Genomic DNA, 17,080 nt, shown 5'->3' on the forward strand with positions numbered 1-17,080 from the left:
AACGATCAAGAAAATACTAAGAAATCTAACACGAAAACTACGTAAAGTTTTATCAAGAACTGTTAGTTACTATGCAGAGCAGATAAACACAAATAGAATCCCTTCCTTAGTGGAAGGTCGTAAACAAAATGCAAAATAAACGCTTTATACAAACAGTACTCGCTGCTGCTGGTGCTCTCGCTCTGGCTGTCACAAGACAACTCTTACATTGCTACGGAACTGGTCATTCCCACAACTTGACTCTGATAATTTCATCTATCAGCAAGATGGGGCACCACAGTGGCACAACAACGTGCGCAGTTTTCTCAATGCCAACGTGCCTCAACGTTGGATAGGGCGTACAGGACCGCGAGACCAGGCTTTTAAACTCTTGGCCTCCTAGGTCTCCTGACTTAACGCCACGTGATTTCTTCCTGTGGGGATATGTTAATCAATGTGTTTACGTTCCTTCCTTACCTCTTTACATTGATGAACTAAAAACCAGAATATCAGCTGCTGTAGCTTCAGTGACAGAAGACACCTTACGCTCAGTTTGGGGTGAATTCGGCTATCGGCTAGATGTCGTCTCTGCAGCCAATGGAGGACATATTCAACATTTATGATGATTTTTATAAACTTCTGTCATTTCTGAGTAATTTTGTACGCAATTTTTTGGTGTTAAGCCCTTCTTCCTAATGAATATAATTCTATTTAAAATCGAGTCATTCATTTTGGGACACCCTGTATTCCTTTTTTGCCCCAAAATCTCTTTGGGCGAATGGCGGGTCAGTTAGTTTAAAAGCCGCTGCCGGTTATCTCTCACAGCCTTTGGAATCTGAGGAATTGCACTGCCTCTAACAAAAGTAAAATCGAAGAGATTGTAAAAGCTATTGTTTCTTCTTCGTTTTTAAGGAAAAAGGTTTAGAGTACCCCCGAAGGAAAACAGGACGACGTAACACGGCTCTTCGGAAGTTTTAACGGCGCAAAAGATTCCAGACGACGCCCTTGGCTCTTGAGGTGCTTCAGTCACATCACACATCGGCCATCTTAAACCGTTTGGCCAATGACAAGCACGGATTCTTCGAGGGGGGGCGATAACCGTGGTCATGATGACCCCTGCCCCCTCCTCACCGCTAAAATATTGTTACGTCGTAACCAAACTCAAGTCGGGATCCGAAAGTATGGTCGTTAATGGAATAAAGGACCTAGCTGAGAAAGCACGTTCATTACGAATATTAATGTGCAGCCAGAACAGAACTGAACTCCTAGACGGAGCATGCTATTATTTATAAAAAATATCGAATATTCCAAAGATATGAAGATAATAAATTTCGAGATCCTTGCATAAGTGATAAACAGTTAATTAGAAATAATTGTTGGTGTTTCGGTTTTAACTGCCGACTTGCAACACGCCTACCAGCGACGCTGCTGCGCCGCGTTGTATGAAACAGTGTCGTGGCAGTATTTTAGAAAAAAGCTTTTATACTTTCATATATATAAATTTCCAAACTTCTCACCTAACTTTCGGAGAATGAAGTAGAATGAAATCTAGGAGTCTCGAAATACCAAGAAATTCTAGAAATTACGAGCTGTGTTTAAAACAGGATACTTTTATGTTGCAACCCATGTCGATAGATTTCCGTCCTGACAGTCTGCAGACAATATTCCTGCCAGAATAGGCACACATTCATAGACCGTCCGTACCTGCTGTCTACAACAAATCCGACACTGTTCGAGAGTCCATAGGTAGAACCCGTAAACCACATGCTGTCGGGTAAGAATATACAAAAAAGGGAATACCCTCCATTAAAGGAAAAAAAAACAACTTTCCTTACATAGGCGGAAATGAGTGAAACAAACAGTAATTCCCCATTTACGCGCTCGCATTTGCAGATCTGTGTCCACAATTGTAATGCCAAGTGAAATACTGATTGTGGTAAGTGCAAACTTCGCTTATACGCTGAGGTTTAAATGGCTCTGAGCACTATGGGACTTAACTTCTGAGGTCATCAGTCCCCTAGAACTTAGAACTACTTAAACCTAACTAACCTAATGACATCACACATATCCATGCCTGAGGCAGGATTCGAACCTGCGACCGTAGCGGTCGCGCGGTTCCAGACTGAAGCGCCTAGAGCCGCTCGGTCACAGCGGCCGGCATACGCTTAGGCGACACAGGTCATGGGTTAGCGATAGGCACATATACGGGTGGCGGCAGTATCACATACGCTAGGTGTAAAGGGACAGAGCATTGGTGGAGCTGTCAGTTGTACTCACATGATTCACGTAAAAAGGTTTCCGACGTGATTACGGTCGCACGATGTGAAATAACAATCTTTGAGGGAGGGATAGTAGTTGGAGGTAGACACGTGAAACATTCCATTTCGGAAACTGTTAGGGAATTCAATATTTCGAGATCCACAGTGTCAATAATGTGCCGAGAATACCAAGCTTCAGGCATTACCTCTTGCCACGGACAATTCAGTGACCGACAGCCTTCACCTAACGGTCGAGAGTAGCGGCGTTAGCGAAGAGTTGTCAGTGCTAGCAGACAAGCAACATTGCGTGAAATAACAGCAGAAATCAATTTACGTATGACGAACGTATCCGTTAGGGCAGTGCGTCGAAATTTGGCGTTAATGGGCTACGGCCGAATGCCTTTGCGAACAGCGTGACATCGCCTTCAGCGCCTCTCCTGAGCTCGTAACAATATCGATGGTACCCAACATGACTGGAAAACCGTGGCCCGATCAGTTGAGTCCCTATTTCAAATGGTAAGAGTTAGTGGTAGAGTTGGAGGGTGTGCAGACTGCATGAAGCCATGGATCCAAGTTGTGCAAGCTGGTGGTGGCTCCATAACGGTGTGGGCTGTCTACATCTGGTGCAACTGAACCGATCATTGACAAGAAATGGTTATGTTCGGCTACTTGAGGGCATTTTGCAACCATTAATAGACTTCATGTTCCGATACAACGGTGACATTTTTATGGATGACATTGCGCCATGTCACCGGGTCACAATTGTTCACGACTGGTTTGAAGAACGTTCTCGACAGTTCGAGCGAATGATTTGGTCACCCACACCGCCCGACATGGATACCGTCGAATCTTTATGGAACATAATCGAGACGTCATTTCGTGTACAAAATCCCGCGATGGCAACACTATCGTAATGATGGACGGCTATAAAGGCAGCATGGCTCAATACTTCTGCATGAAACTTCCAACGACTTGTTGAGTCCATGTCACGTCGAGCTGCTGCACTATGACCGGCAAAAGGAGGTCCGACATGATAAACGGGGGGTATCCAAAGAAATTTGTCACCTCAGTGTGTATCGTCTAAATTGTGACGTTGTCAGTGTCTGGAGAGTTTGCTATTATGGTTTTTTTAAATGCTCGTAGTTTCTCGAAAGTTATGTTAATGTGATGTACTAAGGACAAATTATTATTGCTATATTGAAACATTTATGTATTTTAGTGTAATTTAAAATATATCATTATTATATTGAAACATTGTAATTGTTATTGTTAAATAAAATCGTAGGTCTCTGCAGCGTATTAAAATTGGAGGTAACGCCCAGTACTTCTTTTTGATGGGGAGGAAGAGAGAGAGAGAGAGAGGCAGTAACAAACAATGTCTCCTGCAGAGCCGAATCCTGGCTCGGCACCTGTCAAATGTAAGCGCCTCACAGCTGCTTCCGAACAGCACGCAGTTTGCCCCGAATCCGCTCCACTGTACAAAATCTCAACCCTTGAAATACGACAGTAAAACAAGTGAAAGCAAAGTTATGTATGAGACACCGTAGTGTTAAAAGCGCAGTTCCAGTTACGGTAATTACTTGCACTAATACTGACCCTGAGGTTAAGATTCTTTATACACTTCTGTCTAAAAGTTACGTGCAATAAAGAAATGAAGGCACATTTCCCGAACGTGATGTTGGATGAATTGTAGAAGAATGTGAACTTTAATCACAAGATACATGGCATACAGTGAAGACCAAAATGAAGAAATACGTTAGGTTTTAGAAAAATTAACACTAGCTACAAACTGCTTCAACAAAGAAACGATAAGTGCCGGAATTTGATTACCTCCAGCTATCACATATTCATGGCACTGACAAGCATGGATTGAAGTTAAGATCTGGATGATTAAACTGTGTCTTTTTCGAATTTTTTTTCTTTAAATTGAACACTTCGACCTATCTGCTCGGATTTTCCTCAGGAGTTCAAAAAAAATGTTCAAATGTGTGTGAAATCTTATGGGACTTAACTGCTAAGGTCATCAGTCCCTAAGCTTACACACTACTTGACCTAAATTATCCTAAGGACAAACACACACACCCATGCCCGAGGGAGGACTCGAACCTCCGCCGGGACCAGCCGCACAGTCCATGACTGCAGCGCTTTAGACCGCTCGTCCTCAGGAGTCTGTGGCTGTCCCTGTGTGGCGGAGCACTGTTGAAAATCAGCGTCGCGTTGACTTATAAAATAATATTTTTCAGAGCGTTTTCGAAGAAGTGCGTGAAAATGAGAAAGATTTGGGTTCATGGACGACAGGACAATTTGAGACAGGCATAGAAGGGGAGTTGTTTCTACAGCGTTTTGAAAGTTTAATTATAATCACCCTGTAGCCAATCTAAATTAAAGGCAAAATGTAGCTGGTTTTCTTCTTCATTTACACCGTTCACTGTCCTATGGAATAATCCTTTGTGGCAATGAAGCTGAAATAAAAAAGAATTGCTTTTGCAGAGGCAAAGCTCATAGAGTAACTGAATATTTTGCAGAAACCTCTCCATGGAATGTCATATTCTTCCAGTACGTTCCATTAAATTTTCTTCCTAATGTTATTCATGGTTAATAATAAGAGTGAATTTAGAATGCCTTATGAAACTCAGAATCATAATACAAACAGAAAAATAATTTTTATATTATCACTATTCTCGTGTCCCCCGGTAGGTCTGCTGAGGACAATTTTGGTGTCTCCAATTCCAGTTCTGAATTTCGCTATCCTAATTAAGTCTAATGAAAGCTGTAGCTTTAATGCACGTCATTTGTGGTACTAGTTGCGTAAAAATCCCTAAAAAATAACAAGTTTGCTTGGTGCCTAAGTCCATCTATTTGGTTTTGTCGTTCTGAGATGATTTCATTTAAGATATGTTCCTATATCACACCTGCAAAAAATTTGAAAAAACGTTCAATTTCGTGTCTCACATGTTTGTAAGTTGATGAGATGTAGGCTATTCAATATGACATTGAACTGAATCAGTCTTAGGCAGCAACAGAAGTGTCAGAGACAACAATGGCTGTGTGTGTGTGTGTGTGTGTAAGGCCCCACTGTAGGTGGGGGGAACAAACCGAAGTATCTGCCCCTTCACGTTATTTCAGGGGGCGCCAAATTCATATTCTTGAAGAAAAAAAACCTTGTGTCACGGAGCGCCTAGCATCCAGCGCACGTTAGTCTGTCGAATATTGATATGATTTTGAAACATGTCCCTGTTTGTTTCTGAACATTTTTGAACACATTCTAAAATTATTTCAGAACGAGTCATGAGTTGATTATTCAATACTTGCATGGTGTACGTATGTCTCTGCCAGGGGAATCCCCATCAAATGTAGATATAAAATCTTTCTCGCAGACGAAAGGGGATGGTTTTGTACGAGATGAGCCGAATAAACCCGAACGAGTGAAACCTAGTCGTCTGTGTGGGTAGGTGTTTGTACAATAAGCATTATTATAACTATTGGCGAAAACGATAGATTCAAACGAGCAGATTGGGAATAAACGACTAACATGAAGAACAGGTAAGAAAAATTACATATTATCTTATCGGCGTATCCAAGAAAAAGGAATTTTGATAGAAAATTCTTGCAGATCGCTACGCTACCGGGGCAGTTGTACAGTCCCCTGTCAGGAGTCGCTGCAGTTCTGTTCTCGCAATAGCGCAGGAAACGCGTTGTATGAACACGTAATAATGTCTAACCGGAGAATAAACGCGGGATAACTGAACCGATGATTGTGGCAAGGTTAGATAAGTTAACCGGAGAATAAGTTTGTACAATGGCGACAGACTTAATGACGACAAGATCGTTTGTTATAACGAGGAAGGAGAAGAAACGGGGACATCATTCAAATAATATGGAAGAATATGACGAATCTAAATTTATAAAAAAATTGTACTACTACTATTTTTCGATTTCATGCTTGATAAACTGGAGCATATGAATGAAATGTGAAATTATTTTCTAACATAGCCCTAAACCTTTTTGCTTGTTACAGGCAATTGATATTGGTACTTCGTGAATTATGTTTTGTTGTGTTATTTATGTAAATGAGATAGATAAAACTGACCATTTGTGTGAAAACAGCCTCGCTAATTTGGCTTGTGTTACAATTGCTACCACATTAGAAACGCCTATTTCTTTTTATCTAACAGGCAGTGACAATATAGACGTAATCAGATCGAGAAACCATACCACTCTTGGGCACTGTTCGTAATAACAGCTCTTTTGGTCTTACACATTTTGAATTTGCATGTAGCAAAACCTTTGATGACCTTTGGTGAGGTAATAGATTCTTTCACAGAAAGGAAAGCAAGTCGAGTGAGGCTCTAGCAGGATTAGAGAGTAGAAATGCCGAGACCTAAGGATTGAAGAAATGTGTACTGTCTTGCTTGCTTCTTGTCTTTACTGGCTTTATTTTTCCTCTGTTTAATTTTATGCCACACAAAAAAGAAAGTTTTTAGCTAAAGGCAATAAAGAGTGCAAATTTTCTGAAGAATTCTTATTCTCCCGGTCACAAATAATCCCACCCAGTATTAATTGTGACTTTTATTAAGGGGCGGGTGTCTAGGACGTCGAATCGGCCGACTGTGAACAGGAGAGGCACGACGGGACGTTTTAATTTCCAGTGTCTTGAACACAGGTTTGATGATTTCCATTACATGTTTGAATTCCACAGAGCGAAATACAGTGGTGTGCGACAGAAGCATGTTGTGTGAAGAGGCGTGGCAGTGTACTTGGCACTCTGAAGAACAACTAACATGTCCTACATTTCCTCGGACATGTATGTTTTATATGTCAAGCTCTTCAGAAAGATGTACGCAACAAAATTAACATAGTATTGAAAAATCGATTTTATTAAATTTTCTTACGTCTTATCTCAATCGCTGAGGCAATACTGACGCTACGATTCATCTTAGAAGCTAGATTAAGGAAAGGCAAATCTACGTTTCTAGCATTTGTAGACTTAGAGAAAGCATTAGACAAGGTTGACTGGAATACTCTCTTTCAATTCTGAAGGTGGCTGGGGTAAAATACAGGGAGCGAAAGGCTATTTACAATTTGTACAGAAACCAGATGGCAGTTATAAGAGTCGAGGGACATGAAAGGGAAGCAGTGGTTGGGAAAGGAGTGAGACAGGGTTGTAGCCTTTCCCCGATGTTATTCAATCTTTATATTGAGCAAGCAGTGAAGGAAACAAAAGAAAAATTCGGAGTAGGTATTAAAATCCAAGGAGAAGTAATAAAAACTTTGAGGTTTGCCGATGACATTGTAATTCCGTCAGGGACAGCAAAGGACTTGGAAATGCAGTTGAACGGAATGGATTGTGCCTTGAAAGGAGGATATAAGATGAACATCAAGAAAAGCAAAACGAGGATAATGGAATGTAGTCGAATTAAGTCAGGTGATGCTGAGGGAATTAGATTAGGAAATGAGACACTTAAAGTAGTAAAGGAGTTTTGCTATTTTGGGAGCAAAATAACTGATGATGGTCGAAGTAGAGAGGATATAAAATGTAGACTGGCAATGGCAAGGAAAGCGATTCTGAAGAAGAGAAATTTGTTAACATCGAATATAAATTTAAGTGTCAGGAAGTCATTTCTGAAAGTATTTGTATGGAGTGTAGCCATGTATGGAAGTGAAACATGGACGATAAATAGTTTGGACAAGAAGAGAATAGAAGCTTTCGAAATGTGGTGCTACAGAAGAATGCTGAAGATTAGATGGGTAGACCACATAACTAATGAGGAGGTATTGAATAGGATTGGGGATCACCAATTTAGTATTGGAGGGCAGCGTGGAGGATAAAAATCGTAGAGGGAGACCAAGAGATGAATACACTAAGCAGATTCAAAAGGATGTAGGTTGCAGTAGGTACTGGGAGATGAAGAAGTTTGCACAGGATAGAGTAGCACGAAGAGCTGCATCAAACCAGTCTCAGGACAGAAGACCACAACAACAACATCTCAAGCGCTGGAGGGGGGGCGGGGGCGACACTCAAGTTTTCGCCCCAATTCGGAAATATTGTAAGATCCGGGGCTGGTGTGTGTGTGTGTGTGTGTGTGTGTGTGTGTGTATGTGTGTGTGTGTGTGTGTTAGCTTCGAGCAGGCCTTTATGTTTTGTATGTGCCCATCTCATGCTCAGCGCATCTTATATTTGATCATTAATATTCATTTACATACAAAATTATACTGTATTTCTTTGCTGTAATGGTTTGTGGGTAAAATAAGTTTTGTCATTTTAATCTCAACTTGCGTTATTGTTTATTTGCTACAACAAATTAAATGAATGAAATTTATGGTTTTTTATAGGGGCTATAACGGATGGAGCAGGGCCAGAAAATAAACCACATATATCAGAAGAGACTCCATTTCAGGTAAGACATTTCTTAAATATTAATAATTGTAATACACTCGGGGAGATACAGCTGTAAACTTCATTAGCATTAGCAATGAATGCCTTTCATATAATAAACACCTCTGTGAACCTGATGAACACAAATACTTGTTTTAGGATTAAATAAAAGTTTAGAAAAAAATTAGAAGAAAAACATCTTTGAGACATGCATATGACTACTGGCGGGATCAACCAAATAGCTGTGTGAGGTGCAGCTGTAGTGGCCAGTCAGTGCCTTGTCTTGAGTCCCCCATCACTTGAGTTCATAACATATTATTTCATTTAATCTCAGGAGTGTTGGTACAGTAGGATGGCACTGTTACTTGTGATTAACTTTGCGCATTGCTTTCATTCCATTTTAGGTTTTTTTTAAAAAATACTTATAATATGAAACGAGTATCCACATACAAGCAGGCCTCTTGAAGACTACAACAGAAGCTTTGTCATACCTACTGAGGTGCTGGCCATGCGCAGTGAAAACTGATCTATTGATAGACTCAACTGGCACCACTGCAGTGAGAGCTGTGCCCTCCGCCATCAGTGGCTTCTCAGCCCCATGTTAACATGCCTAACAGCAGCATTAAGATGAGGTTGATCATGATGCTGAAACAGTTGCACAAAATGCACATTAGTGCCACCAGTTTGAGAAGCCATCTTTAGCAGGTCACTACATCATATTCCCCATCTCTATCAAGACAATTTCCTGCTCTACCCATAATCACTACCTGATCCTCTTTTGTACAATTCCTACGTAACTCCCCTATGTTAACAGTCACCTGAGTCAACCCTGCTTCACAATGCTGGTGACCTGGTACTCACTCCCCAACGTTTTCTGCAACTGCTGGCCCACACCTCTGCCATGCAAACTACCTAGCAGCAGTACCTTCTTCTTACTGTATGAATTTGCAACTGACTTAGGCTCCCTAACTGCTGAGGGCTGCTGCATGTTTCCTACACCTACAGCTACAAGAGGCTCCTCTCCACTCAACTCTGACAGTTGGTCAAATCTGTCTGTTATACACAAGGTACAACTGAATACATCTCCTCCTAGCAGCTTTCTCACCAACTGCCAGTTTCCATTCCCCAGTGCCTTCACCCTCCTCAACCTGTCTAGTTCCTCCTTTGCATGTTGTAACTGCACCTGAAGGGCATAGATCTTACACTCCTGCTCCTCTGTCAACTCATTTATGCTACAAATTCTGTATTTCCAGGAGAGGATCATGCTAGAATGCCCACTGGCTTCCACACTGCATTCCTCCCAATGAAAATACTTTGAACAAATCTCACATCATAACTCACGAATCACAAACCTCAGACAAAGCCCACGCTTCTCACTCATGGCAAAATGTCAACAGTTACTTATAAAACTAAACATCTACATTTCCTAAGTCCAATTACAACAGTAGAACTATTTAAAGAACTAACAATAGTGATCTCGAAATTCTCTCTCTAATAAGAAAGCAATTACTTTTACTAATACTACTAAACCACAGCTAATATCAATACCACCAAAACTTCACATAATTTCTTATCTAAAACCAAAAATTCAAGTGACCACTGAAATACTCAATGAAATTAAACACTGTGAACGAAAATTTTACTGCAATATTTCACTACAGACAATAGGAAACATCGTCCGCCCCGATAGCTGAGTGGTCTGCGAGACGGATTGCCATGCTACGGGCCCGGGTTCGATTCCTGGCTGGGCCGGGGGTTTTCTATGCCCAGGGACTGGGTGTTGTGTTGTCTTCAATATCATTTCACCTCCATCCGGCGTGCACGTTGTCCAATGTGTCGTCAAATGTAATAAGACACGCACCAGAGTGGCCGGACCTGCCCCGTAAGGGGCTTCCTGGCCAATGAGACCAAATGCTCATTTCATTTCCATAGGAAATGTCAGCTGAAAACTACAATACAGAATTTCATAAATGACTTCAATGCACAAACAACTCTAAAAAAACACAGTGGGTGAAGTTTATTAAACCATTATTTTGCCAGAAACAGCATAAGATACCGCTGAAAACTACTAAATTTAATAACTGGATAACAGTGCACACACAACTTTGTCAGAACTTGAGAACTGCTACAGCTGTAATTGCAAGCTGCAAAATGTAAACACACTGCTGGTATTTAGATGGATGACTGAAAACTACTAATTTTAAAATTCATATACAGTGCGTAAACAACTTTGCCAGTTCTTAGCTGTAGAACTGCTACAGCTGCAACCGCATGCCATGACATGTAAACACACTCTTAATTTAACCTTATTTGTGTTTTTGTAGAAGCATGTTACAGTTGCTGTGATTTAATTGACTAAGTGAAAAGTGGTAATGAAACTTCCAGAGCAGTACAAGCTATTTCAAGCAGGCATTCCAGTCCAAGTCCAGTTCACAAAATTAATATTAGAGTTCCACCACCAACAACAACCTGAGTCTGCAATGTGAACGCCATTAGACTAAAGCAATATGCCAATCAGTGTGCACTTTGTTGATTGCATTACTGCTGATTCTGATTTGCTTTGGGATGCCTTATGTGCAGGAGTCCTCCAGTGTCTAGTCAGAGCATACTTCTGCTGACAGTCAACAGTAATATTGAACCAGAAACTCAGTTTCCATAATGACATTTGGTGGCACCACTACATCTCTCTCCTTCTCACCAGTGACCTCTGGGAGTGAAAAAATATGGAAGATGCTTGGTCCAGAGGAGCTGCCATCAGAAGGGGTGGTGGATCAATGTCCATGGGCATTGCTGCAGAGTACTGGAGCAGGACATGGCTCAAACGATGGTGCGTGAGTCACCCCGAGGACTGGACAGCCTACTAGTGGTGGGGGGACAAGTGGCTGCTGACCATGGGGGTGGGTGTGAAGTTAATTTAAATGATACTGCAGAAGTCAGTGGATGGAGGCCACGGTACAGATCATGTACCGGTGGCTGACAGAGACTGCCACACATTACAGATTGAGTGGTGTCCAGACTTGCGGATCCCCACTGGGGGGCACCTACCCTGATAGAAGAGGCCTCAGTGAAGATGTGCCATAGGTGGGCACAACACATCCATGTAAGTCTGATGAGAGTGGCTATGATGTGGCTCTGCTGAGTTGTGGCTTTTAGTTAGGGTGGCCCTGTAAGTTCCTAGAAAACCATTGGGGGCAGTACATGCAGTCTCATCATTTCCTTGCAGGTGACAAATACAACATAATTTTCTGCTGGTTCAAGTCCAATGGCCAGAAGTTAGAACCCTAAATAAGTCAAGGATGAGTGCATGAATGACCAATTGTGCAGACTGCCTGTTAATTATCTTGCTGCTAGCATCTGGAACAAGAACTTGATGTTATGGAGATGGTTCTGTGGAGTTGCATCAGTAACAAAGATATCACCAAGGTATGTGGGACACTTCAGAATACCTTGTAGTACTCATAAAAGCCTGGATTATGGCTGGGACAAAGGGGTTAAAAAGATGATGAATTTTAACGGTACAGGCTGCATGGTATATCGAGTACTAGGTGAGCTTGTGATGCTGTGTCGAAGGAAGTTTAAAAATATGTGTCGGAGAGTTCATTTTTACAGAATAATGTACCAATTAATTTTGCATATAGTTCATCCATGGTCAGTAAGGGTAAGTTCCCATTTCACACTTGAACACTTATCTTTAATTTGAAATTATCCAAAGTCTTGAGGTGCCATTGGGTTTCTTTAATGTTACCAGTGGAATGACTCATTGACTACAGGGAATAGGTAGTTACACAACTTCATTAGTGAAACTGTCTATTTCTCTTTTAAAGGCATCCCTTAGAATAGAGGATACTGGGCAAGGTTTAAAAAATGTGTGAGGCAGCTGTCACCATAAGAATAATATGATCATCAACATCAACTGCTTTCCCCACTCTATGAGAGAAAATTTCAGAGTCTTTAGTGTGGCACCAGATCTTCAGCTCACATGGCATGTATGTCTCATGAATGGTAAGGCAAAAAGTGTGGAAAGGGATTACGTCAAAAGCATTAACCACTTTAAGGTCAGCTACCACAAGAAAACTTTATGGACGAGCGACTTGATTGTAAATCAGTAAAACTGAAAACTTTCCTAGCCAAGGGCATCGAATGGCATCCAGTCAGAAAAAATTGTCTCAGTCACCTGCAAAGGTGGTGACCCTAAATTGAAGTGGATTGGTTTATTAAGGACACGGAAGCACCAGTACTGAGGAGCAACTTTATTGAGTGTTTGCCTATGAAAGCATCTAAGTACATTTGTTGGGTTACATTCTGAAAAAGGCTGTACTTCCACTGATTATGACTCACTTGGTTCACTTCAACAAGTTGAGGCACATTTGCATTGGAACTGCTACAACAATCATCTTGGAAGTATCCTTTTTTGCTGCACCTGTAGCATGTTGCTCACTGACGTTGGCAAGCAGTGTGGGGCATGACAAAGGAAGCAATGCTGCTGCTGATGGACAAGTTCCATAGCTGCTGTTTTAGTTGTCTATGGCTTTTTCTGGGCCACAGAACAGGTGAGAGGCCCGCCAGAGCTGGCATACCATCCTGCACTACCGTTGCCGAAGAGCTGACAGCCATGATGTCTCTTTCCATCATAAACAAACTGTGGGCTGTACTGACTGTTTCATAAGCTTGAGCTATTTGCATCACTTCCAACTGAGAAAGACCAAGTTTTCTCAGTGCTTGGTACCTCACTTCCAAGATGCAGATTGGATAAACAATAACATTCCTGAGTAGAGAGTTTGCATTTAAAACTGCATTTTCTGTTTAACTCCTGTAGGTCAGTGGTCCAGTCTGCATAAGGCTGACTGGGGCCCTTTTTCAGCTGTAAAAATTCTAATCTGGTTGAAGTAATATGTTTCTTTGTAATAAAATATTCTTGTAATAAATAAGATGTATAGGCAACTTCAGTTCTGCATGATTCGAACAACTGCAGTTTCTGTATGTTACACTAGCTAACACTTGCAGTGCCTGTAATATTGCTGCCATTGACTCATGATAATCCTATGCAGTTTGTGTTAGCAGTAGTAAATTCTCGCTCACTGGAAAAAAATGAACATTCTTGCAATAACAACCAGAGTCTGCAGTATAAAACACCATAGACCAACCAATACGCCAAGTGGTGTGCACTTTGCTGATCACATTACAATTGACTCAGATCAGCCATGAGCTGACTGATATTGCCAGAGTCTAACGTTATCTCATAGAGGGGCTCCTGAAAGCAAATGCCATGTAAGTTGTGGCATCATGGTGTTCAATAATGATGTTGCTCCAGTTACTCAGTTTCCATAATGATTTTGGGTAGTGCCACTACCCCCACCATGTCATTTCCTAATGTGATCTTCTGTTTTCTGATGTAAAGAAAAGACTACACTCATGCAACAGGAAGGCTTTTAAAAGCACACTATTTCAGTTTCCCTAGAAGAGTTGTATGATCTACACAGGCTTGACTTGGTAAAATCACAGAAACTGCCACTAGGATAAATTTTATTGATTAGTTCTTCCAGAATAGTTTTTGAGAGCATATATTGCTTTCTCAGTAGGTAAGCCTTTAACCGATTGACATGTACAGCTGGCTCACAGCCGGCCACAGGTTTCAAGTCCATTATTACATTGCTGGCTGTGAGATGTTCATATGAATTTCAGCAATAATCATTATACAGTTTACATTCAAGAATTAATTATACAGTTTTACACATTTAGTTAATGATAGTTTCATTATTTCATTGTTTATAAATTCCTTTCAAACTACTTCCAAGCTATTCTTCAATTTAATAATATGCTTTATTTTTGAGCCATGTGTCTAATACCTCCTTAAATTTAAAGTGGGTGAGGGTTTTGACGGGTTGCGGCAGTTTATTATATAACTTTAGACTTATGTGTTTGTGACTATTTTGTGTCAGTGACAGCCTAGAATACAGTATACCAAGCATGCAGTTTTTTTGAGTGCTGTGCATGTGTAAATACATTCTCTGTGTAAATTGTTGTATATTTTCTTTTACATGTATTACGCAGTTATACATATACAGACTTGGGAGTGTCATTATGTTTAATATACTGAAGTGCTCCTTACAGTTTTCTCTTGGATGCAATCCTTGTAAACATCTAATTGCTTTTTTTGCCATTTGAATACACAGTTTGTGCCTGGTGAATTACCCCATAACAGAATCCCAAAGTGTAGCTGTGACTGAAAGAATGCGTAGTAGCAAAGCATCAATAAACTTTTACTGAGAGAATATCTTAGTTTATACAGCAGGAATATTATGCATGTAAGTTTGCCTGTCAGATAGCTTATATGGTCATCCCATGAGGGCTTTTGGTCTACTTTTAGTCCCAGTAGTTTGGCAATGTGATTCTCTGCTTTCCGTACCTTCAGATTAAAATAAATTTCCTCTGTTTTTGTTTTGCTTACACATAACTCATTACCAATACGCCACACCCCACATTTTTCAAAAAGTTCATTATTTTTGTTTACCACCTCTTGCATTCTCTCACCTGTGGAGATCATGGTCATATCATCAGCATATATAACATTTTTGCAGGCTATATAGTTTGCCTGCAATACCATAATATTCTAATTTTTTTTAACAATTATCTCATGTGATACTGAATCAAATGCTTTGATTAAGTCTATGAGTGTTGCACAGGTGGTCAGTTTCCTCTCAAAAGGTCTGTGGACTTCAGTTATCAGGCTTTCAATAGCTTTTATGGTTGACTGATTAGTTCTAAATCCAAACTGGCTATCAGTAAGTAATTTATTGCTCTCAAAATACATGTAAAGCTGTGCGGGTGAGCAGCTCTCTATGATTTTGTCAAGTATAGGGACAATTGATATTGGTCTATAGTTATCTGGCATTTCTCTGTCACCCTTTTTGTATATGGGGAGTGTAACTGTAATTTTAAGGCAGTCAGGGAAGATGCCATCATCAAGGATTTTATTTGCAAGGTAGAGTAGAGGAGTTCTAATTTCCTTAATTATAGCCTTTATTACAAAGTTAGTGAATCCATAGTAGTCTTCTGTTCTAGAGTTGTTCAACTTGTTTACAGAGTTATTTATATCTGTAGCAGTTATTCTACTCCAGTTGAATCTTTTAGCTGTTTTATTCTGTGACTGTGAAAGAAAAGCTTCCGCATTAGTTAAATTATCACTTTTTGGTACCTGGGCTTTTACTGAATTTATGAAGCGTTTGTTGAGAGTGTTGCAATTAATTGGGTAACTGATTTCTTCTTTCCCCATGTTTATCTCACTTTTAACTATGTTCCAGGCAGCTTTACATTTGTTTCTAGAATTTAAAATATACTCCTAATTTTCTTTCATTTTTGCTGCTTTAATTTCAGATTTGTATATTTTTCTTAAGTTTATGTATCTATTCTTGTTTTCTTGATTGCCTTCAGTTTTGTCCTTCAGCATGAGTAGAAGGATTCTAATTTTATTGAGGTGCAATATTCTAGTGGCTATATGCTACTCAGTTGATTCCTCATTACTTCAATGGGCCGAGCCGCTATAGCTTCTTCTTAGTGTTTCTTCTTTCTGCTAACAGATGGCTTGAATGTTATATAAAATTGGAAATCTGAGAATTTGCCCAATGTAGTGGTGTTTATACCTCCTCAGTCCCATCAAGAAAACATCTTCCAGATGTTGTGTAGCGTGCAAAGTAAGGAAGAAGAAAAGTGGTACATGGAATGAGTGTGAGAAATATCTAGTGGCATTGCACATGCCTATATTTTTTCGGGTATACCACACCAACAAAAACTTCAATAACAGTATTATCTTCACTACTCATTACTTCAATAAATACTAAGGATAGATTTATAAAGAATTCCTATAAAATATATAATTTTGAGAAAAGTGTGTAAGACAAAGTACGCTGTTTTCGTTAATTTAAATAATAAATATAGGGTTGACTGTGGGGAAAAACATTAGTAAGCCAATGTGAGCAAGTCAAAGTGAGCTGTTGATAGAACAGATAATTCTCAGAATATTAGTTCGTTATTCTATTGCAAGCTACTTTCTCAATATATTTTAGTAACATGGGAGGGAGGGAGATACGCTGAAGACTAAACATTGGTTGCCTATCTCCAATCTTATAAATGAGAGTTACTACACATACTGTACCCCTTTGGGAAAGAGCTTATTTGAGCAACTAGTTACAAGCTTTACTCAAGGGATACAATAAAATTAAAAATAAGATTTGATACTACTTAGCCGGAAGAGTTACTGCGTTTTAGTGACCTAATAATTTTTGCAATTGCTGACAAATGATTTGTCTAAAATGATATCTAGTAGTGTACGCAATGCCTGTATGAGCAAAGATAAGGGACCTGCTTTTGATGGTCAGTTTTTTATTCCTGTGTTTTCAGCTAATTTTAAGGAAGAATTCACTGACTTCAGTGACCAATGATATGGATTTGATGTCTTGTGTCCTGGTGT

At 40.1% G+C, this 17,080-nt stretch overlaps 1 protein-coding gene across 1 annotated transcript in view; it reads left to right on the forward strand.

The window, feature by feature from the left end:
• Positions 1 to 17,080, forward strand: part of LOC126427820 (uncharacterized) — a 328,244-nt gene that overhangs the window by 97,065 nt on the left and 214,099 nt on the right. Inside the window, exon 3 of the mRNA XM_050089782.1 lies at positions 8,571 to 8,635. Coding sequence (XP_049945739.1) covers positions 8,571 to 8,635 — 65 coding nt within the window. The remainder of the gene's footprint in view (positions 1 to 8,570; positions 8,636 to 17,080) is intronic.

This window comes from Schistocerca serialis, chromosome 1 (genome assembly GCF_023864345.2).
Source record: "Schistocerca serialis cubense isolate TAMUIC-IGC-003099 chromosome 1, iqSchSeri2.2, whole genome shotgun sequence".
In the NCBI taxonomy this organism is placed as follows: Eukaryota; Metazoa; Arthropoda; class Insecta; order Orthoptera; family Acrididae; genus Schistocerca; species Schistocerca serialis.